Source organism: Cucurbita maxima, unplaced genomic scaffold (genome assembly GCF_002738345.1).
Source record: "Cucurbita maxima cultivar Rimu unplaced genomic scaffold, Cmax_1.0 Cma_Scf00011, whole genome shotgun sequence".
Classification (NCBI taxonomy): Eukaryota; Viridiplantae; Streptophyta; class Magnoliopsida; order Cucurbitales; family Cucurbitaceae; genus Cucurbita; species Cucurbita maxima.
Genome location: NW_019272027.1, coordinates 4,215,708 through 4,238,600, shown reverse-complemented (window position 1 = coordinate 4,238,600; position 22,893 = coordinate 4,215,708). Strand labels below are relative to the sequence as shown.

The following is a 22,893-nucleotide window of genomic DNA, read 5'->3' as shown; positions in this document are numbered from 1 at the left end:
TTTTTATTTTTATGTTTTTCCTCTAATTTCCAAATAAACAATGAATATTTTAATGCCCACTTTCTTTAGTGGTTGAGAAAGTTTATTTTATTTTATTTTTATGTTTATTTATTTAAATAATAATAAATAAATAAAATTGCAAAGAGAATGAAAGTAATTACTTTTTTTTATTTACATTTTTTCCCTTTGTTTAAAAGATGTAATTTATCGATAATTTCCCATTAATAATTTAAATAATGGATGAATGATAGAATGTTCTTAATAATTATAGCAATCACTTATTGGTTCAAACTTCTTCTTTTTTGACATTTATTATTATTATTATTTATTTTGTAGTGTCTTTTTTTAAATTTAATTTTTTATTCGAGAATAATACTGTGACATCTGAGTAAAGAGTAGATATATAAATAAATCGAGACTACATTCAAATGAGAGTGGTTTTAAAAATAGGGTAACTAAGAATTTTTTTTTACCTTTACCAACAAGGTGTACGTTCTTTTTAATGACTCAGTTATAGGAACTTCAAAATTAAGCGTGATTTACTTGAAGTAATTTCAGGAAACATGTGAATAAGGACAAAACATACTGAAAGAACTCATAGAAACGACAAGTATTGACAAATTTGAATTTTAAATTCTGTCCTAAGATGTTACATTTATGTTTTAAATAATTAAATTATACTCAAGTTGACACGAGACTACTACAAAAGTTGTTAATACTTTACAATTTAGTCGACATTATTGTTCATTTTTCATGTTTGTTTTTATGGGAAAGTCGCATGTCCTCACCATAAGTATTAATATATTATATTATTTTAAATGCCTTTAATTATATTCTTATTTATTGTTAGTTTGTGGGCCTAACACCAAGTTGGGCTTTTGAGCCTGGTTTTGTTTTGGAAGATTTTGGGTGGGTAGATTGCTATTTCTTCAATATTAATAAATAAACAAATAATTACATTTTTTTTTAATTTTTTTTAATTTAAGATATTTTTTTTAAGTGTAATTCTTTAGTTTTGTTGTTTTTAATTGATGTGAGATCTTACAAACCACTCTCTCGTTTTCTTCCACATCGATGTGTGATTTCACAATCCACCTCCTACGGGGCCATGCATAGTGATGTTCTCACATTGGTTCGAGAGGAGAACAAAACACCATTTATAAGGGGGTGGAAACCTTCTACTAGTAGACACGTGTTAAAGTCTTGAGGGAGAGCCTAAAGAGAACAATATCTGCTAGCGGTGAATTTGTGCCGTTACAAATGGTATCAGAGCTAGACATCGGACGTGTGCCAACTTCTCTCTGTTCCCCAAAGGGGTAGACACGAGACGGTGTGCCAGTAAGAATGCTGGGCCCTGTAGGGAAGTGAATTTGGTGGCGGTCCCACATCGATTGGAGAAAGAAATGAGTGCTAGCGAGGACGCTGGGCCTCGAAGGGGGTGGATTGTAATGTCCCATGATCCCACATCGATTGGAGAAAGGAACGAGTGCGAACAAGAACGTTGGGCCTCGAAGGAGGGTGGATTGTGATGTCCCACGTTGGTTGGGGGAGAACAAAACACCATTTATAAGGGTGTGGAACCCTTACCCTAGCATACGGGTTTTAAAGCCTTGAGGGGAAGCTCGAAAGGGAAAGCCCAAAGTTGTAGTGAATCTGTGGCGTTACATGCGTTTTCGCTGACACTAGTTCCCTTCTCCAATTGATGTGGAACTCCCCAATCCACTCTCTTTGAGGCCTCTTGTTAGTATACCTCCTCGTGTCCACCTCCTTTGAGGCTCAGTCTCCTTACTAGCATATCGCTTAGTTCTGCTTTAATACCATTTGTAACCGCTTAATCAAGTTATTGGTAGATATTGTTCTTTATAATTTTTTTTTTTCAGGTTTCACTCAAAGTTTTCACACAAAAGTTTTTAAATGGAAAGACTTCCACACTCCATGGGGAATCTCAGAGTAAGAATATATATTTTTTAATTAATTTAGTCTTACTCGGGGGTAATGGGCAAAGGGTCAAAATTGCATATAACCAACGAAAGAAGGAACTGGAAGCATCGAAAATTCCAAGCTAAGTGGACGGACCAAACAAGGTAGTGCCCTGTACTCTAGCTTTCTATCGTTACCACATTTTTGTTTTTCCTGAGATCGAATGGAAATGGAACTGAATAAGCGGTGCCATTTCTACAACTATACAAATATATTGCCTTTTTCTCCGTAACCACCCGCCAGGTGTTCGACAAAATGCCTCAATGGTTAAGTGAAAAAGTTTTTCTTTAATGGGTCCACTATACAATTTGCTAATCAATTATCAGTTGATTCTTTATAATAAAAGGGTTTGATTCTTTTGAATTAAGACGAACAGCAATCATAGTCGTGTTGTTTCTTAGTTGTGAATTGAATCCCACCAGTCAAAATCACTATAGAAACTACAGCTTGAAGGAAAGAAATGTTTATGTCAATAATTGGCAATTGTTTGTTGTATTGTTCTTGAGTTAGTAAAATGTGTTACATTAAGCTTGGACCCTTTAATCACCAAATGTAGATGATTTGTGAATGGAATTGCTTTGAATGTGAAGAAACAGTGAAGGATTTCTATGGCAGCTCTGGAGATGTCTCTTTTGAAGGTCTACATCGAGCATATTGCTGTCAGGATGGGCCATGGAAAGAAGAAGCAGACTCATGTAGATGCTCCACCGGGTGGCGGTGTCAGCTTTTCCAACTTGGTGATATCAACATTTAACCACCTAACTCTCAACTTCAAGGAGGGCAGTAGAAGTTTATAATGTACGTGCTATCTCCTAACTTGGCCTGCATTCATTTTGAGTTTTCTCATCTCTTTCTCTCTCTAATTATCCATTTTTTTCACTCTGGCTCTGCTCTGGTGGCTTGATTGTTGAGAGAGAAAAATCACTTTCATTAGATTCTTGCACTGCCTCCCCCGAGGATGAAATGATTGCAAAAGTTTAAAGCCAGAACGTTGAAAATTACTAATCTCCACAATAGTATGATATTGTCCACTTTGAGTTAAGCTCTCGTGGCTTTACTTTTGGATTCTCCAAATGATCTTGTACCAAAAGTAGATGTATTCCTTACCTATAAATTCATAATCATTCCCTTAATTTAATCTAGGTGGGACTTCCTCCCAACAATACTCAACATAAAATTGGTATAACTTCCTCTCAACGTTTGACTGTTTATCGTTGATTGGATGGACGGACGGACAATAGAACGAGATGCCATTCGGCTCTGGCCATTTGGGTTATTTTGAAGCTCTTTTGTAAGTATAAGTATCCTATATTTATCACATCAAATTGAGAGGGCTTCACTCACTTGAATAAAGATTATTGCTTAATCCAGCGTCCCTTCGGCTTCAGTCTCTCTCAGGGTATTAGGTGATTGGACATCACTAATCAAGTTATCTCAATCTTTTGATCTGTGAAGGGCTTTCCCTGAGATTGATTTGGAAAAAAAATCACATGGGGAGGCAGTTTTGCTTTAGGAATGTCTTTCCATTGACTTCGTACAACAACAGAGACAAGTTAGCTTAGGCGACATCTTCTTCCCTACGCAAACTAGTTACAGGTCAGGTCAAGTATCATATACTATTATATCAGAAGGTTTGTAAGATGAATTCTACAATTTTCTCTTTGAAGGTTTGACAAATATGCACAAGAAGTTGTTATCCGAAAGCAACATCCAGTTCTAATCAACAGCTCACCCTTGCTTGTTCTAGCAGCTCCTGTCTTTAGCAGCCAATTTTGGCAATTTTCTAATCTCATCTCCGGCCTTTGTGTATCAATTGTTTTATAAGTTTATGAGCTAACCCGTGAGGCTAAGATAGGTAAAACAGTAATTTTGTACTATGATTTGGAGAACATCTCAATGCAGTGGCAGTTCAGGAGTGGCTGTTGGAGGCTCCAAAAGACTCCCTGCAGACAAAGGCAAGAAAAAAAGAGTGTTCATGACGAGGCAACATTCCCTTTTAAATCAGCACAATTAGCAATCCACTAAAAGAATCTTCCAAATTCATTGGAGAATAAAAAACCACTCTTCATCGTTTTACAGCAGTAAGAGGGGTTTGGGCTGCAAAGAAGTGGAAAAGAAGGAAGAGAAAGTGTCCTTGGGAAGTATGAGAGAAGAGAGAAAAACAGAACTCCATAAATACAGAGCTAACAGAATCCTCCCTTCACCCAACTCTTGGTTTAGATTCTAAATTTTTTTGGGATTGATCAACTGACGCAAGTATGCTTAAAAATCTTCTCCTTTTGTGGGGTTTTGTCTTTTTCCTCTATGTCCTCATGGTTACTCCTTTTCTTTTCATTTGGCCCATTTTTTGACGATTTGGGTTGTCTTCGTTATTTATATCCTGGTTCTTGTTCTGTTTTTCAGTGATGGACAATGCTGAGGGTAGCAAGAACAGAGACGACCTCTCTGGAGTCCATAAGTTTGAGGAGAATCACGACCAAAGGATGGACTGTACAGAGGATGCAATACAAAACAGCCACCACACTCGCACGTTTACAGACTCCAGAATTCAGATTTCTTCACAAAGCATAGGCTCTCCTCAGGTTTGTTCTTCTGTATCTTTTTTTTTTTAAAAAAAGTTCATAATTATGCGCTCTCTCTCTCTCTCTCTCTCTCTCTCTCTCCATTCCACCCACTTCCTTGAATCTTTGAAAGAAGGAATAATTCTGGAGCTGTTTAATTGGGGGCATTTTCTTTTTGAAACTATGGGAATTTGTTCTGAGCATCCTGATATGTTAAGTAATCGAATATGCAGATTATTGTCTCTCTCTTAAAGCTTTTTGTTAATGCTTTGTTTACATTACAGACGATGGGTCATTCTTTTCTGTGAAACTATTGGATATATTTTTCTCCTTCACTCCATTTGAAGGCAACCTGTTAAAAAGGTTGTGCAGATTATTGTTTGTTGTCTGAAAGTATAGAAGAAAATAGAGCACCTAAAGTCGCCATTAATTGCCTAATAACTATGCCAAAAAAGTGTGTCTACACTGAGTGGGACCTTGTATTTATGAGAAGAAATCTGCCAAAAATAGTGTACCTACTTCGGTTTATTGAACCACCAATAACACTACTCACAAATTAACCCTCTCATAGTTTTTTGTTTTCATTCATCTTCACTTCTAGTACGCTACAGTTTCCTTGTCAAGTCCTGGGCTGATGCTACAGCCTCAACTTCAATCCGTGCCTCAGTGTGCTGCTGCATTCATTGAAAATGTTTTCCATGAGACGAGGTCGCGTGTTAGGATCGCATGGAATCATGGTGGCAATCAAGTGGCCATTGCTGGATCATGGGATAACTGGCAGTCGAGGTAACCGACTTCGATGATGTGCTTTTTTCCTTCTCGTTCCGTTTCGTTTTCTTGAATCTCAACTTGAACAACCTTTGGTTGTGTTGAATTTACTGTGTTTCTGTTAGAGAGCTCCTGCAGAACATTGGTGAGAAGTTTGTGGTTGTTAAAACTCTGCCGGTCGGTATCTATCACTACCACTTTATAGTTGATGGTTGGTTGGTTTATGCTCCAGATCTACCTTGGTTTCGTAATGATTCAGGGAATGCTTACAATATTTTAGACTTGCCAGTAAGTTTTGATAATTTTGTGTTCCTCAAGAATGCTATTACTGCTGCTCCACACAATTCCCATTGAACTATGTTTTCCAGGGCTATGTTTCTGGATTGCCTGAAAGTATGTTCGAGTTCGAAACTCCTCCGTCCCCGCCATCGAGTTACGACAACCAATACTTTAACGAAGATGATTTTGGCAGGCCTCCACCAGAACTACCTCCACAGCTGCAAGGAACCATTTTGAACGATCCATCTTCTTCGGTTGATGGTCGACCGTTGCCAGTTACGCCTCGAAATACAGAACTAAATCATCTCTATTTGCAGAGCAATGTCCAAGATCAGTTTTTAGCACTTGGATCTTCTCACAGGATTCATGAAAAGTATTATACTATGTTTCTATTCAAGCCTTTGTCAAGAGCAAGGTGATGTCCATACTCCTTTACTCATTCCATCCACATTTTCATTTTCGAAACTGAAATTCAGCAAATGAATCTCAATATTGCTTGAAAACTTGCTATCCTCGTAAGTTCTGTAGGTTGAGGAAGCATTAGTGCAGCTAATCTTCTCACTGAGCATATCAATTCAATTGCTATTTACTCTGGAAATTGGTATCACTCTTACAAAATCTTCCCCATCCCTTCAGTTATCTGTTTAAATGCGTTCTGGTCGTCTTTCCATCGCATTGAACATATCATTATTGTCGAAGAACATGTCATTACATATATACTCTTGAGCTAGCATTAGCAGTAAACCATTTTTGCAGAAAAAGCAGGATACTTTTTGTGAGACCGGAGAACGAAACATTCCTTATAAGGGTGTGGAAATCTCTCTTAAAAACCTAAAAGGGAAGCTCTTGAAGAAGAAACCCAAAGAAGACACTATCGGCTAGCAGTAGACTTGGACTATTACGCTTTTAGCTATCAATTTCTCGGCATTTACATCGACTTAGCTCTATAGATTTAGTTAATTACATGTTGAAAATCTTGAGGGTGTGGAAGCCTCTTTCTAGTAGAGGCGATTTAGAAATCTTGAGAGGAAACTCTTGAAGGGAAAACACAAAGAAGACAATATCTGTTAGCGGTTCTTGGCTCTTGCGCGGAATTAGGTCGGTAGANGGGGGGGGGGGGGGGGGGGGGGGGGGGGGGGGGGGGGGGGGGGGGGGGGGGGGGGGGGGGTTAAAGGGCAGAATGAAGGAGGCATCTGTTTCAGATTTATGGTGTGAGACATCGCTATCTGAGACAGTAAGAGGGAGTGGAGATAGCAGCCTGTGGTGTGTAGGAGTAATGGGCGAGAGTCAGATATGAATCTGTCTTTGTTGTGAGGGGGAATGGACGAAGTAACCCAAAACCTCGTCTCTTCTCTTCTCTTCTCTTTGCTTCTTCTAAGCTGAATCTGTGTTGTCTTTGATGCGAAGGGGGATGGATGATGAATTGGTTCTTCAACTACCTCCCTTTTCTTCTTATAAAACTATCATTTTACTTTCCAAATCTATAATTCAACCTAAAACACCTCACTTAATTACCATAAATTCAAAACAAATACAACCATTTAACTCAACCTAAATTAATAAAAATATCCATTTTAAAATATTTTCAACAAGTTCTATACTTTTCGATGAAAATCATTGATAGTACTTCAAAAGTATTTTAAAAATATCCTTTAAACTTTTCTTAAATTATTTTTTTTTTTAAAAAAAAGTCCGATAATACCTTTACCCCTTAAAAAATACATAAAGTGTCGACAGACAATTTCCGCTCATATTAATAATAAGAATTTGTGTAAACTTTTTTTTATAAAGTTAAACGGTAAGAATTTTATCACTATTTTTTAAACACATACAAACGATAAGAATATTTTTAATGTTAAACAAAATATTTAACATTTTTTATTTTTTATTGTTATATATATATATATATATTTTTTTTTTTTTTTTTTTTTTAAAAGAATGGTAGGTCCCATTAAATAACATGAGATGCAAAGAATGGAAGCCACACTTCTCCACGGGAAGGTCCCTCCCCTTCAACTTCCGTTCCGTTGGTTGCTTACAAGTTGATTTCGTTCCGTTCCGTCAATTCCCATTTGCCGGTGACCCCACGTCGCCATTAGTTACTTCTCTGCAGCGGCTAAAGCTTGGTTGGTGAATCCAATTTGGGTCTGTGTCGAGAAGATCTGATTCTGGTTCATGGGTTACGGCAGAGATCTACTTGCTTCCGAGCTTGGAGGCTTTAGTGGAGGTTTTTAGTTCTTACATTAGTTGGAGAGGAGAATAAAACATTTTTTATAAAGGTGTGGAAACATTTTCTTAACCTACGTATTTTAAAACTTTGAGGAAAGCTCGAAAGAAAATTTTCAAAAATGATAATATCTGCTAATAGTAGACTTGGGCTGTATGCTCAGTTCAAGGTGCTTGGTTCTGTATGCTCGAGTTTGATTATTTGAGTCAATGCAACCAATTTGGAGTGTCAAATCAAGAAATTGGGAATACATGCCTGATTTGATAAATACCTCTAGCAACCAAACTTAGGATTAAAATGTTAATTTTAAAATCTCAAGAACCAAATAGACAAAACGATAAAACGTGAGAGACCATTACTATTTTAGAAAACAAAGCAAGAACAGGTAGCTTGGAGCGAGGGATAACTCGACTAGCTCTATAGAGATGGAGGCGTGTATGGAAGAATTAGATAGCTCCCAAAAGGCAAAAGTTCGGATGGTGACAAACCTTACTAGAGATTTAAGAGTTGCCTCGATGTTGCGAGGACAAAGCTAGCGAATTTGAGCACTATAATAAACCTCACCATGAGACTAGTGAGAAAACAAGCATCGACTAGAGTGCAACCCATTTTAACAAGGTAAAAGTATCACTTACTGGAACCTAAGTTCTTTTGTGGGGCTCATCATACTATCCGGAGAACTTCATCTTTGATCTTGAACAGTACTCTAAAGCCACAAGTACAATCATCGAGGAATAAAAAATCACCTTAACGACAAACGCCAAGTTACAGTGAAGGTCCTGTAATATGGACATCTAAGAGGGTTGATACATCATAGACCCATGGAAACGCTAAATAGGAACTTCATTATGATTTCTTCCTAAAGAAAGTCGAGATTTTGGCCCGATGAAAGAACTAAGTTCGAGCACTCGATAAATAAAAGTTAAATAACATATCCTAAACAAACTACTCTATCAGCATAGCAACAACACCACCAAATCTACAAAGAATTTCCTGTACATTCAGTTCAAGGGCACCTACCATTCATTATTTGCTACCCAAATCATAAGGAACAAAAAAAAAACATATCAACATTTGTTTACCTCGGAATATTGATGTCGAAAATGATGCTGATCTGAGAAGGTTAGCCATCAATAAGACAAACATCACCACGGTCTTCAAAACAGTTATTTTTTCCCCCTACAAGATGAACATCTATTCAGAAATCGAGAAAAACTCGAGCCAAGTAATAGAATCATAACAAGCTAAAGTAAGCGAACGGTATCGGGAAGTAACTACTACATGTAATTTTCAATTAGGATTTGGAGACTTGAATCGGTGAAGAAGACGATTAAACTCGAATCACCACTGGGTTCAAAGACGACCCATTGAACGCCTAGAAAAATCTTGCAATGAAAATAGATACGCAGTCATCCATCTTAGTTGTTGCATACCGATGTATGAGCCTCGATTACTCGACAAAAACACAAATTTACATCCCCCGAACTAGTCGACTTCTCGATGGGACCGAGGTTACACAATGTTTTGGTATTGAGGTGAGTCAAAGACATGCTATATACTTCTACTACAGCTTCAAATGCTGTCTTTCATACTAATTTTTATGTTCTGCACTTTAATAGATAATTGCAACTTGTGATCCTCAATATCTTTCAGCACCGAAAAAAGGTTAGATCGATACACTTCACACTTTCGATTTGCACACTCCAACTCGTTCGTCAGTTCATTGATTTTCTTGTCCAAATCATCCTGCCAAAAATTTCAAGAAAGAAAAAAAGTAAGAATGAAATCATGCAAGTGAATGAAGGATTGTCCAGCCACGGTCATGTCGAAATCCAATGCTAAATCTTCAAAACACTAAAAGGATGTCGAAATCCACCTTTTTTTCAATCTTGAAATCTTGAATAATGCATTCCATTATAAAAAAGGGAAGAAGTTGGAACCGGGAGATACAAAGAAAGCGAACTCGTACCTCGGACATGTTTATACCCAAGCTCCCGTCTTGACCTGTGCTACTACTATGATTAGTATAGCTTATATCATTTGCAGGGTCCGCTTTAATTCGCCCATCGATTGAAGAAATTTTACTGTTATTCCTTGGCGTATGAGAAACCCTTTTTACAGCCTCCTGCAGGGCATCCTTCGCCACGTTATATGTATCGATAGTCTTTGCTCCTTCCTCGATGAATTTAAAAGCCTCGTGGCGTAGGGTAATATATCTCACAGTATGAGATTCGAGATAGTTGTTATAGATATCATTCACATGGTCCTCCAATATCACGTTACTCTTCGCATTTCTCGTCCATCGTTTCAATATGTAATGAGATGGAAGAGTAAGCACATTGGTCACTCTGAAGACAGCCAAGATATGTCTGCACAAAAGGCCTGAAAACTCAAACATCTGGCAACTACAATTTGCCCTCATCTCCACGACATTAAACTTCACATAGTGGGCTTTATGATCCTCTCCAAATTTGGCCACTTGATAAGTTATAACTTCCCCGTTATCATCGGCCTTCGAGGCCATGAAAGTTAACGTGCCAACTAACTCGTCTTGAAACCGTGAAAACAGCTTCCTGGTGTAAAGCTCAGAAACCTGTTTTTCCATTGGTGATGGAGTCTTTAGAACAGGGGAAGTGTTCATTGTATCATAATCTGCTTTTACTTCTTTCTCATTTCGACTCTCAAGAGCTTTTTCATACAGTTTGAAGAACTGACTCAAATTGGTTGAAGCATTCACATACCCATCAAAATATGAATTCATGCTATCACTTCGTTGTGTAATAGACATTTCAGCAAAAAAAGTGTTCCTCAAATACACCGGAACCCACTGCCTCCGAGCAGAGTAAACCGTCTGAAGCCACTCGTGATCCCTGAGATCATATCTGTCGACGAGTGACAACCAGCAGGACTCAAATTCCTCAATGGAGTCAGTCAAGTTTACACACTTATGGAAGTCAGCTTCAAAGCTTGGATGTTTAAGGAACACATGTGATAGCATCTCCTGGCATTTCTTGAAAATATGCCATTTGCAGAAACGGTGACGGGTCTCAGGGAAAACTTGTGCGATGGCTGACTGTATTACTGCATCATGATCGGTAGTAATCGACAGAGGTGTGTGACCAGACATTGCTAAAAGCCACGTTCTAAATAGCCAATTAAACGATGCTTCAGATTCATTTATTAGAAAAGCACAACCAAACAACACTGGCTGTCCATGGTGATTCACCCCGGTGAAAGGAGCGAAGGGCAAACGATATCTATTCGATCTATAGGTCGTGTCAAATGTAACAGTATCGCCAAAGTAAGTATAGTTCATCTGAGCCTTTGGATCAGCCCAAAAGACATTGCCTACCCACTGATCCTCCTCTCCCTGCACGGCGTAGAAGAAGTTAGGATTTTCAGAATGCATTTGCCTTAAGTAATCCAACAACAGTTGAATGTCCCCTTCTAAGCTCCTTTGGCGGTTATTCCTCATATAGTTTCGACAATCGACCTCTGTAAATCCAACTTTACTGATTCCACCATACTCCTTTATGAGTGCAGACATAATCCTGCGAGGTCCCATCCCAGCAGCCTGTAAAGTATCAATCAAGGTCTTTGCTGGACCTGATATTTGCCTATGAGACCTTAAGCAGTGCACCTGATCAGGAGGAACTAAATCATGGTTATGCTCTCTAACAAAACAAGACACAACCCATTTCCCAGAATCATGCATCTTCACAGATAAAGATGCTTTGCAACCCACTCTTGTAACGGTTCGAGGACGCTTAATTTCTCGGTCTTTGGTTCGTTTCTCATTCATATTCCTAAACCCCTCTTTGGCACAAACAAATTGCCTCTGTATAATTGCTCCATCACGCCTAGATCGACGGGAGGAGCTCACACGAGTACTAAACCCAACCCGTCGAGCATACGAGTTATAGAAAGCCTTGGCAGCCTCTTCAGACTCGAATTCCATTCCTTCATGAGGTTCAAGATCCAAAAGATCACCATCAGGAAGATAAATCTCACCACTGCCAGCACCACAACCAAGACCACTCAAAGGAGGGCTATCAATCATTTCCTCTTCCTCCATGGAATCATGCACCATAGCCATAGAATAGTCATCTCCATCTCTCCCACTGCCTCCCCCCAATCCAATATCAAATTCAATCACCTCATTATCCATGTGAAACAGTTAATATCCAATCAGAACTTACTTTGCAAACTCAATACCCATTCCAACCCGGTGAGTACAAGTTACAACTAGAAGAGATCAGTCACTCAACTCACCTCATATTCAAAGGCAAACCACAATACCCATTAAATCAAACACAAAAACAACCAAAACCCATTACCCAAAAATAAATTCAGATTTAAGCGTCCAACAATCCACAGAAATTCCTCAACCAACAACCAGAAAATAGAAAACGAAGCACAATCCAGTACGGGGTTCGGGTTCGCGGGGCCGAAAAACCCTAGAAATGAAATTGAATTTTGCCGGGAACTCGAAAGAGGCGGGGAAATTTCAGGATCGGAAAGAGAAGAGGAAAAATACCATGGATTAAGTGGGAAATTGGAGGATGATCGCCCAGAGACGGTGAAAGAGCGCTGAGAGTTCACAGTTGGCAATGGATTCTTCGTACGGTAGCGCAGCCTTGGAAGGCTTCAAAAACTTCGTTCCAATGAATCGCCGACAACTCTCTCAAATGCTCGCATGCCGTCGCCAACGTAAAGATTGAATTCGAAATTATTGGAGATTGAATTTCTATTTATTTTTCCTATGATTTTATTTATTGCTCAAAATCATCCTTTTTAATCTCTCAATTTTCACAAAACTAACTCTTTCTTGTTTATTATAAATATATTTCAATTTCAATATAATTTAGCTTAATTTTAATTTAATTATGTATATTAATAAAAATATATGCTAAATTAATAAAAATATTCATAAATTTTATATTGTATCTAAAAAATACTTTAATAATACTACTTTGTTAAGAGAAAATCTAAAAAACGCAAAAAGCAATCTCTTCTAGTCAGCCAACCCGTAGAGTTGAACACAAGCCCTTTTTAGCCAGGTTCTTCCATCAATCTCCTAGCCCTTGCTTAACTCCTTGTTCTATAAACCAGTCGCTGGTTGATTTGATCGGACCCAGGACACACGAGCCTAGCCCGAGAGGATGGGAAGGACGGAGAGATAAAGCAATATAGCCTGTTTGGAAAGCGCATATAACACTTTTTATCTTCGTAAAAAAAAAAAAAAAAAAAAAATTCTACAGTCAACATATAAACGAAAGCTGTCTATCCACATTCATACATTACTTTTTAATAAAAATTTATGAATATTTTTTAAAATGGTAATTTTTTTCCTAATAAACTAAAAAGTTTTTAAAAAATTTAGAAAATTTAGAAAATAAAATATTAATAATTTTCATAAAATTAAAATAAAACAAAGAAAAAATGAAGGTATATATATATATATATATATCAAAATTTCTTCAGTTTACACGTCCTTTAGTCCTCAAAATTTATCTAAATTATTTCTCAGTCCCTCTTCTTCTTCTTTGTTTTCAAACATACCACAATTGAGAGCCTTCCAAACATAAATACACAAAACTCCAGGCCCCTAAAAGAAAAACCCCTTCAAAATTCTGTCTTTTTTAAATATATATATATTTTTTTTTTAAAAAAAAAAAACCCACTCTCTTACGGGAACTCAAAGCCTCCTCCACCAATGGCAGCATCAGCATCCTCTGCCTTGGGTGGGCTAATGGCTATCCACAACAAAGACAGCGTTATGGCTATCAAACCAGACCAAACTATCACAATTGTCGGTGTCTTTCCTCTCCTTCCCATCAGCCCCTTCGCAAATGGGTACAAATGGGCCAATACCCAAAAGCTAAAAAATGCCCCACCAATGAACTTGCTCCATTGTGGCACTGTGCTGTATATTGTCCTTGAAAATGCCACCACCATGGCTATGATGTTCATCATCGCTATCACAATTGGTGGCACCATTAACGATGTCCATTTAACGAGGTACAAATCCGCGTAGATGTCTTCGTTTTCGTCCCCTGATGACTTCGACGTTAACGTGAACGAGATCTCGATCCCTGCTATCACCTTCAAAAGCCCCTGTACTACCGCCGCTAAGTGAGCCGACGTGCCTGTGATCAGAGTTTAACATGTCAATGTCAATGTCGGTAATGATAATGATGTAAAGGTTGTGTGTTCTTGACCTGAAATGAGCCAAAATTGTTCGTTTCTCCACCATTCTTCTAATCCGATGCCTGACCATTTGACTTCAAGAACGGCTAATGAGATCAAGCATATTGTGATGATGAGAAGGTAGATTAAGAAAGTGGCATTGAGTGATTGGACGATGAAGTTCCCGGAGAAAAGAGAGAGCGCCGGCAGGAAGCAATAGACGATGAGGAAGATCGAGGTGAAGGGATAGATGCCAACGTTAAGGTACGCGAGGCGTTGGAGTAATTTGAGGCGTCTTGTAGCGAGAAAAGCATTGTTTCTTGAGAAAAAAATCTCGACCGAACCTGTTGCCCATCGAAGCACTTGATGGAGACGATCCGTGAGATTAATCGGAGCTGATCCACGAAACGCATCACGCTTGGTAATGCAATACACCGAGTGCCATCCACGGTTATGCATACGATAACCCGTGACAACGTCCTCTGTAACTGATCCATAAATCCATCCTACTCGGTCGCCCCATTCCGTTTTGTCCTCGTACCTTTGACAATAAGCAAATTACGTAGCTACTTATAATTAAAACATTAGAGACTAAAACATATATTTAGCATCTCATACCAACACGAAATGACCGAGACAGCTTCTGCAACCGTTGCAGCGTCAAGCGGTTGACGTGGAACCCTCAAGGCTCCGGGAGGTCGTCCATACTTCACCGCAGGATGATCAGCAATCGGGCGACCTTGAAACTCAGCAACCAATATAGACTCAGCCAACATTGTGGAATTTCCAAAACGCTTGGGAAGTAGATTCACATCAAGGTCAGGATCAAAGTCAGTTGGCTGCAACGGTTGTGTTTCAGGCTGATCATTTTTAGCCTGTTTCATCTTATCGGGTTGCGGTGGGTCGAACCCGTAGAGCGCAAACCGCCTAAACATACAACCCGTCCCGACGTACACCGGACCCTGTATTCCATCGAGCGCTCTCATATTACCATCGAAGAAGACCGTGTTATGATTGGCGTATCGATCTGAAGGATCAATGCCTTCAAATCTTTGAGGGAATTGAATGTAACATATGTCCTCCCCACCACGGTCCATCATGAAGCACATTCCCTCTTTGATGGCTTTGCAATTGTAGATGTAATGATCACAATCAAGGTTGAGAATGAATGGACCATTTGATAAAACGGCTGAAGATCTTACAAGGGCATTCATGGCACCCGCCTTCTTGTTATGATCGTACCCGGGTCGTTTCTCACGAGATACGTAGACGAACATCGGAAGACGAATGTCGACATCCGTGAAGTCTATGATCTTCTCGTCTGTGCTCCCTAGTAACGGGTCGTGGCTTGGAGGTTTCAGCATCACCTATCAACGAGCGAGAAAGAAAGTTTAGAGAGAGCGATAGACGTTTTAGAGAGGAAACAAATATTCCCGAACATATCAAATGTAATGGCCTGTGCTTGGATTTTACACCTAATGACCTCGACATTCCCCTGCATCTCTTACAATATGGTCACGTTATCTATTTGTCACGAAGTATTTCTAAGAGTGAAGACTTTCCCTATAGACTAACATGAAGCGGTTTAATATGTTTTGTCCTCACTCACATGCTTCTTCGGAAAACACGATTCTACACCTAATGACCCCGACGTTCTCCTGCATTCCTTGCAACATGGTCATATTATCTACTTGTCACGAAGTGCTTTTGAGAGTGAAGACTATCCCTATAGACCAACACGAGCTTTTTTTAACATGTTATGTCCTCACTCACATGCTTTCTCGGGAAGCACGATTAACTTTAGGGTTCTTAGGATTGAGCCACCGAACAAAATGTGTTCTTTGTTGGTATAGACAGTAACTTCAATTGTTTTAGGTTGCTATCAATCATCCTTTTCTTAGGATCACTCTCGTCCGAATGTGGTCTCGGTTCATTGTAGTTTAGATTCTATACCTGAAGAATTCCGGAATGGTCGCCCTTAGAATGGTCGCCAGTAGGGACAACCCAAGTGCCAGGCCAATGTGAACCATCAGCCATCCATGTTGCTTTTTGAACCTTAATTGGCTCCATGGCATCTGGTCCTCCCTTTTCTTTCATGAGCTTCCACATCTTCATCTCTTCCCTTGCATTGAAAGCTTCCGATCGCCTCCTAATCGAGTCGGGGAGCCCGTTTGTTCGCACCTTAAACTCGTCGTACTCCCGCTTGATCTTCCTTCTATCCTTCACAAAATCCGATCTACTCTTGTTCTTCGTTGGATCCACTTTTAAACTAAAATAGCTTTCGGGATTTCTCGGCTCGATATCGTGCTTACGACAAAACGGTACCCACAAATCTGCGAAACTCGCAGCCTCCGCCATTGCCTCAAATGTCAAGAGAGCGCCTCCGTCATCAGAGACGTAACATGCAAGTTTTTCAACTGGATAATCAACTGCAAGGATGGATAATATGGTATTGGCAGTCACGAGAACCGGTTCCTTTTCAGGGTCGGCTGTGGATACAAACAGGTCGACTCCTGGGAGGTCGGAACGACCGGTGGGATTCAACGGAGACGGCGCATCAAACTTGTCGTAAAGGACTTGAAGATCCGTCGCGCGATTAACGGGACATAGCTTTGGAATTTGATCAAGAATCCAAGAGAAAGCAAACCATATTTCACAAACAATAGACATTAGCCATAGCCATATTGCATCCTCATTTGGATGTTGCACTCTCCAATGCAAAAAGAAAGCCAACACCACAAGTCTTACTAATATCAATAGCCTGCAAAAACACAACAAAAATTTGCACGTTTGACGATAATCTATAACATATCGAGTCATTTATGTACCAAACCTGTAAGGACTGATAATGCTTGCTGGGATCGGAAACGTTCGGCTAAGCGGCTTCCATGGCTTGTCCATCGCCTCCATCATCCCATCACCAAAGTTGTCGTTGCCACCGTTACCGTAACCGTCGTCGGGAGTCCAATAGGCACTACCAACACCATAAGTTCCCTTTGACTCAAACAACCATTTGTTGTGGTCAAACTCACCACTTTGGTTTAGCTTCATCATTGACATGTTTTGTGAGCCACCTTTAGACCCGTCTGGGCCATGTAATTGCAATGCTGAATACTCATTAGAATCTTCCTCATAGTCTCCCACTTTGTAGGGCTCTTTGCAGCCAGGACAAAGCCCTGTTTCCTTCAAGGCATCAAGATAGCAATCCCTACATATCCTAAACCTGAACGAGCATCGAGTTCGACGATAACGATACGACTTAACGATTCTAAAGCTTAAATTGACGGGTTATGAAAAAGAATCAAACCTGCATTCACAAGGAGTGATATCTTTACCCCGCTCGTCTTTCATGACCTTGCCATCACAAGCCGGCATGGCACACGAAGATCCCTTAGCTCCGGCCATTTGAGGATGAGTAACCTCGGAATCTATCACCTTATCCATAAGATGTGCTCGTGTAACGCTGTTGAATCCACCGGTAAATAACGAGTTCGAGACATATTGCTCCTCCGCTTTGCTTGCTATTGACGAATCCATCGGTTGATTATCCGGTGTCGGAGGAATATGCACGGTGTAGTTAATATAATCCCCCGAAACCTCTCCCGACATGTCGAGATCTTCTCTCGACAAACTAACATACCGACCGCTCGATGTTCTTCGAGCAAACTTAACCGTTTGTCCACTCGCAGCACGAATGCTTGTGGAATTCGCAGATGCGCCCGGGCTGCGAATTGCTTTCTTAGATGGTTGGTTGGTTAAAGTTGCCATTGTTGATGTTGGTTTAAGCTTCAAATTCCCTCAGTTTTCAATCAAAACATCCTTTTAGGCTCTGAAAAACCCCATCAGCTCCCATCTTCCTTAGTGACCCAAATGAAAGAAACCTTAAAGTTCACGAAAGAAGAACAGAAATGGAAAATATGTTTGAAATTACAAAGCTTGTGAGAGAAAGGAAGGGAGCTTGAAATCAATGGTGGGCGTTGTTCGAAGAAGTTAAGAGAGCATATGGCTGAAAGTGAGACATAATGATTGATGGATTGATCCAACGGTGGGGATTTTGTTGGAGAGAGACCAAGTTCATCCAAGGCTAAGTTTAGAAACGCTTTGTTGAGGATTTTAAGGATTGTGTTTGTGGAGGTAAATATAGAGTTTTTTTTTTTTTTTTAATTGGGATCAATAAATGTTTTATTTTTCCAATTTAATTATTATTATTATTTATGTCTTTTAATTGTTCATATAGGCTTATACATTGAGTTTATTTTTAATTAATTTCATCTTTTTTTTTTCCTTATATAAAAAATTGAAAAGGATTCTATCTTGGATTTTAACCACATTTTTTGGGATCCCACATTGATTGGAGAGGGGACGAAGCATTCCTTATATGGGTGTAGAAATCTCTCCCTCAGAGATGGCGTTTAAAAATCATGAGGTTGGTCACGCTACATAACGGGTCAAAGCGGACAATACATGTTAATGGTGGGTTTGGGTTGTTGCAAATGGTATTAGAGCCTGACACTGGGCGGTGTGCCAGTAAAGATGCTCGCTCATAGGGAGTGGATTGTAAAATCTCACATCAGTTAGAAAGGAGAACAAAACATTCCTTATAGGGTGCCCTACTAGAGACCAAACCTCTCCCTACTAAAGACGTTTTGATAGGTAACTAGTCAAAGTTGACAATGGCTCACAAGGGGGTGGATTGTGAGATCACAAATAGCTGAAGAAGAGAACAAAGCATCATTCCTTGTAGGGGGTGGAAACCTCTCTCTACTAGAGGGGTTTTGATAGGTAACTGGTGGGTTTATGTTATAACCTGATCCAATCCAAATAAGTTAGCAAAATCGAAACCTTACATTTTTTGGGTCTATGAGATTCTCGAATACCCTTAATTTGATGCGGCTTAAAAAACATTTTTTCGAAAAGCAATTCCGAACACGTTAGTAATTTGACACGTATTTTCCATAAAATCGAAACCGAACTAGTTAACAATATTATTGAGATAATTTTGTTGAGAAGAGGTTGCATATTTCTTTCAAACATTATATGAAGTTTGAGGATCTTCACCACGTAATATCAAAAGAGACACCTAAAACAAATAACTTCACGAAGGATGAAAACTTGCTTCACAGTTTATATAACCCCAACACGGCCAGAAACTCAAAACACAGACAGAAACACAAAGAAAAAGGAAACAAATTCTTCTTCATTTCAAACCCCAACACGGCCTCCTGACCTGATTGATAATGGCGTCTTAAACCAACCCTCCTCCTTTCTTCTTCATTTTTTTCTCTATTCATACTCAACAGCAACAGATTCAAAAAAAACCCGAAAAAAGGGGAAGAAAAGAAACACTGTTTTTAATTTTTTTTTTTTTTTTTCTTCTCTGATTTATACATTATACATACCTCCGCCGTGGACGGCGTAGCTCCGGCGAGTTGGCAGATTAGGAGGATGAAACAGTGGCGATGTCTCTGATTGATCTGTTGTATTTCATGTGGCTTTTGACGAGTTGTCCGGCTGCAAGGGCGGACATGAGAGAGAGCTCTCCTGCTAGCACTGAGCCAGCTACAATGGTGGCTAGGAGCCTGGCGTTTGAGCCTGGTGCGTCTCTGTTAGCGCCCTTGACTCCTAGCAGATTCAGACAAGCAGATTGGGAGGCTAGTTGTGTCCCCCCACCAACTGTACCAACCTGTAGAATCAAAGGAAATTGATTCTCAATCATGATTATGGCCTATAAAATAATACTTTAATGTTTATGGATCCTATTTGTGTGAAACAAAACAAAATACATGATATTGTCGATTCCAGTTCGACCTTGGGATTCGCAATTGTTGAATCTAAAACAAAGTATGGTATAAATTTGAATTGGGTTCTTAGTTGGAACATAACTCTATAAACAACGTATCAATTATGGTTTGATCTTTGGATTCACAATTGTTGAACCTAAAATATTTTAATTCGGTCCCCCTATCAGTAACAAAATTAAAACTCCGTTAAAATCAAGCAAATCTGACCTCAATGGAAGGCATAGTGACGGATACGTGAAGATCCTTGCCATCATTCACGGCCTCCATCATTGTAATGCAGTGTGAACTCTCCACGTTCTGTGCAGGATCTTGGCCAGTGGCAATGTAAATGGCAGTAACAATATTACTGGCATGAGCATTGAATCCACCCAGAGCTCCAGCCATGGCGGATCCAACAAGATTCTTAAGCATGTTAAGTTCTACCAAAGCGTCCACGGTGGTTTTCAGCACCTTCCTCACCACATCACCTTTAATTATGGCTTCACAAACCACTGATTTCCCCCTTCCTTCAATCCAGTTCACAGCAGCAGGTTTTTTGTCCGAGCAGAAATTTCCTGAATCACCAAAATCAAACGATTTCGAAACGGTTTTGAAACGGTTTTGGGAATATAATTGGATTTTGTTATGGTAATTTGTTGTACTGTTAACTTACCAGAGATGCCGATTACATCCATGTCAGGGAAATCCTCCTGCAAGAAATCCAGAACGTTCTGCACGCCTTTAGAGACCATGTTCATTCCCATGGCGTCGCCGGTGCTGCACGAGAATCTCATATAGAGGTTTTTGCCGGCAATGGCGCACTTGATGTTCTGTAATCTTCCGAATCGGCTCGATTTGTTGAAGACCAAAGCCAGAGTCTCGAAATTTTCAGGTTCTTCCAGAAACATTTTCAATTGAGCGGCTCTCTTCGCGGTGGCGAATCTCACCACCGGTGCTCTGGTCATTCCGTCTCTCAACAAGATGCTGTTGGCTCCTCCAGAGAGATGAATCGCCTTACATCCTCTGTTTGTGCTCGCAACCAAACATCCCTCAGTTGTAGCCATTGGAACTGAAAATTCTCTTCCATCGAGCAGAAGCGGACCTGCAATCCCTACCGGAATCTGGACGTATCCGACTGGCATCTCACAGCACTGTCCTAAAATCGAATCGTAATCGAAACCGTCCAGAGGTAATCCGTAGAGAGATTTACCGGTAATCCTCTGAAGCGCCTCACGGCGAATTGTCGCCGCTCTAGCGCAGTCTCCGAGCTTCGATTCGAGAGAGTACGACGGAGTAGTTCCAACCACCACGGATTTCACGATCTCCTCATCTTCTTCGTTTAATTTGATCGAAACTGGCAGCGGATCAACCGGTTTCAATACAGACACAACTGCAGGCGAAACTTGAGGAGGAACAGAGCAATCAAGCGCTGCACCACACGGCACTTTCCGCGAATCATCCTTAACAATGGAACGCTCATCGTCGTCTACAGAAGTCCATACTTCCGTTGACGGTCGGAGAAATAGAGATTGAACAAATTCGATACCGAAGAATCCAATAAGGTACACGAACGAGGCAACTAAAGCGATGAGAGCGACAATCTCGGACGGATTAACGAAATGCAGAGGAATAGAGTTACGGATCTTCTCCCGCCAGCGGCTGAGCAGATAATACACCACGGTGAAGAAGAGCGTGAAAAAGACAGCGTTGGTGAAGTATAGAGGGAGAACCAAAGCGTCGGAAGCCTTCGTGGAATTTCCATCGATGGTGGTTGACTTAGCCTTCACCTTAGTAGTGCTCGTCGGCTTCGTCGATCGGCAGCGGGCGTCCATAATGATATTGAAGTAGAAAGTCCAAAACGCCGGCGCCGGATCGGACGGTGGTGGCTCGAGAAGGAAATGAGCCGCTAGATAGAGAGAGAAAGAGCAGTAGTGGGGCAATTCCTGACCGGAAAGAAAAAACAGTTGCCGGACTGAGTTTGAACGGGAGGAGCGAATGTTCACAACTATTTATAGGGTTCTTTTTTGTATGAATTTCCCATTTGAGCTGGGTCCCACTGTGTCCCCCCAATAACTCTTTAGTTTTTATTGTAAAATTAAAAAAAAAAAAAAAAAAAAAAAGTATTTTTTGTCTTTTTTTTTTTTTAAATTGATTTTATTTTTTGAATTTCCAATTTCATAGTCTTTTTTTTCCTATTATGAATATGAACATAATTATTTGTTCCCAATATGATTACCATTTTTCTTTTTAGATTGAAGATTTATATTTTTATATTTTTACTAAAAAAAATATTTATTAAGTTATCTTCGAATTGGACGTTTAGAAAAATCATTAGTTTAAGCTTTTTTTTTAATATATATATATTAAATAGATAGTAAATCATTTGAATACAAAATTAAATGGGGAAAGGTTATTAGATTTTTTTTTTTTTTTTAAAAAAGAATAATTTTAGATTGGTGAAAAATAACAGGTCATTAAACTAAATTTTTTTTCAAATAAATTCGTGAATTTTTTAATAAATTAATAATATATCTAAAATTTCTAACAAATTATTTAAATTTAATATATAAAAAAATTCTAAAAATAAGTTTTAAAGAGTTATTTTACACCAGGTAATAAAAATATTCTTAAATTTTTCTTAAAACTTTTAAAAGTTCATTTTTAAAAAAAAAATTAAAAAAAATTCTCGTATATTTAATTTAGGAGGAATTTTTTAATATTTTATTTAAAAACGTACCTTTAAAATTTTAAAAGGGTTTAAAAATTTCAAAAATATTAATGAATGTTCAAAGGTTTTATTAATACTATTAATTTAAATAAAAAAATATTTTAAAAATTAAGTACATTTTTTTAGTATTAATTCAAAAATATATATATTATATATAGATAATTGGTATTTTAGTAAATTTAAAAGATTTAAATTATTACCGTTTTATGGTTATAATATATATTTCCAGATTAGTGAGCGAACACACGTGTAACACGTGTCTTACGGCCTGTTTAACCTTTTGTTTTCGCCTGTCCTTTCATTTGTTATATTTAAATCACAAAACCCAATCTTTATATTATAAAAATTTATTTAGTCACGTTCTGAATTTTTTATTATAAT

The 22,893-nt window shown here is 39.0% G+C and overlaps 4 protein-coding genes across 14 annotated transcripts; 1 reads left to right on the top strand and 3 right to left on the bottom strand.

Moving 5' to 3' along the window:
* The first annotated feature begins 2,979 nt into the window (after positions 1–2,979).
* Positions 2,980–8,043, top strand: LOC111486498 (SNF1-related protein kinase regulatory subunit beta-2-like). Of its 6 annotated transcripts, none has more exons than XM_023133678.1 (6): positions 2,980–2,996; positions 4,384–4,562; positions 5,143–5,327; positions 5,435–5,597; positions 5,678–6,003; positions 7,526–8,043. In XM_023133678.1, coding segments are annotated over exons 1-6 (876 nt in total). In that variant the 5' UTR covers positions 2,980–2,995; the 3' UTR covers positions 7,548–8,043. The 6 variants fall into 6 exon arrangements, with proteins under 6 accessions (XP_022989446.1, XP_022989448.1, XP_022989443.1 ...); XM_023133680.1 differs by lacking the exon at positions 2,980–2,996 and adding an exon at positions 3,238–3,755; XM_023133675.1 differs by lacking the exons at positions 2,980–2,996; positions 7,526–8,043 and adding exons at positions 3,800–4,266; positions 6,117–6,195.
* Positions 8,044–8,544: 501 nt separating this feature from the next.
* LOC111486421 (protein FAR1-RELATED SEQUENCE 5-like) lies at positions 8,545–12,562 on the bottom strand. Of its 5 annotated transcripts, none has more exons than XR_002718877.1 (4): positions 9,785–12,562; positions 9,097–9,561; positions 8,898–8,994; positions 8,545–8,594 (listed from the first exon to the last, which is right to left on the bottom strand). XR_002718877.1 is itself a non-coding variant. In XM_023133556.1 (2 exons), exons 1-2 carry the CDS (start codon positions 11,981–11,983, stop codon positions 9,388–9,390), a joined length of 2,373 nt encoding a protein of 790 aa, XP_022989324.1. In that variant the 5' UTR covers positions 11,984–12,562; the 3' UTR covers positions 9,096–9,387. The 5 variants fall into 5 exon arrangements, 1 of the variants encoding a protein (XP_022989324.1); XR_002718878.1 differs by lacking the exon at positions 8,545–8,594 and adding an exon at positions 8,638–8,808; XR_002718875.1 differs by lacking the exon at positions 8,545–8,594 and having other exon boundaries at positions 8,638–8,994; positions 9,785–12,087; positions 12,353–12,562.
* Positions 12,563–13,503: 941 nt separating this feature from the next.
* On the bottom strand, positions 13,504–17,772 carry LOC111486408 (cellulose synthase-like protein D4). Its single transcript, XM_023133526.1, has 6 exons — positions 17,312–17,772; positions 16,838–17,227; positions 15,958–16,765; positions 14,623–15,371; positions 14,037–14,545; positions 13,504–13,964 (listed from the first exon to the last, which is right to left on the bottom strand). Exons 1-6 carry the CDS (start codon positions 17,770–17,772, stop codon positions 13,504–13,506), a joined length of 3,378 nt encoding a protein of 1,125 aa, XP_022989294.1.
* Positions 17,773–18,999: 1,227 nt separating this feature from the next.
* Positions 19,000–21,746, bottom strand: LOC111486441 (3-hydroxy-3-methylglutaryl-coenzyme A reductase 1-like). Of its 2 annotated transcripts, XM_023133600.1 has the most exons (4): positions 20,458–21,746; positions 20,013–20,359; positions 19,404–19,687; positions 19,000–19,287 (listed from the first exon to the last, which is right to left on the bottom strand). In XM_023133600.1, exons 1-3 carry the CDS (start codon positions 21,614–21,616, stop codon positions 19,442–19,444), a joined length of 1,752 nt encoding a protein of 583 aa, XP_022989368.1. In that variant the 5' UTR covers positions 21,617–21,746; the 3' UTR covers positions 19,000–19,287; positions 19,404–19,441. The 2 variants fall into 2 exon arrangements, with proteins under 2 accessions (XP_022989368.1, XP_022989367.1); XM_023133599.1 differs by lacking the exon at positions 19,000–19,287 and having other exon boundaries at positions 19,383–19,687.
* Positions 21,747–22,893: the final 1,147 nt, after the last annotated feature.

Coding starts and splice junctions, on each gene's coding strand:
- LOC111486421 (XM_023133556.1), bottom strand. CDS start 11,983: ATGGATAATGAGGTGATTGAATTTGATATTGGATTGGGGGGAGGCAGT. Junction 9,562..9,784: donor TGGGTATAAACATGTCCGAG/GTACGAGTTCGC, acceptor AATTTTTGGCAG/GATGATTTGGACAAGAAAAT.
- LOC111486498 (XM_023133675.1), top strand. CDS start 4,239: ATGCTTAAAAATCTTCTCCTTTTGTGGG. Junction 4,267..4,383: donor AAATCTTCTCCTTTTGTGGG/GTTTTGTCTTTT, acceptor TCTGTTTTTCAG/TGATGGACAATGCTGAGGGT. Junction 4,563..5,142: donor AAAGCATAGGCTCTCCTCAG/GTTTGTTCTTCT, acceptor CTTCACTTCTAG/TACGCTACAGTTTCCTTGTC.
- LOC111486408 (XM_023133526.1), bottom strand. CDS start 17,772: ATGGCAACTTTAACCAACCAACCATCTAAGAAAGCAATTCGCAGCCCG. Junction 15,372..15,957: donor ACCATTCCGGAATTCTTCAG/GTATAGAATCTA, acceptor GCTCGTTGATAG/GTGATGCTGAAACCTCCAAG. Junction 14,546..14,622: donor GTCTCGGTCATTTCGTGTTG/GTATGAGATGCT, acceptor TTATTGTCAAAG/GTACGAGGACAAAACGGAAT.
- LOC111486441 (XM_023133600.1), bottom strand. CDS start 21,616: ATGGACGCCCGCTGCCGATCGACGAAGCCGACGAGCACTACTAAGGTG. Junction 20,360..20,457: donor GGATGTAATCGGCATCTCTG/GTAAGTTAACAG, acceptor TTGGTGATTCAG/GAAATTTCTGCTCGGACAAA. Junction 19,688..20,012: donor TCACTATGCCTTCCATTGAG/GTCAGATTTGCT, acceptor TTGATTCTACAG/GTTGGTACAGTTGGTGGGGG.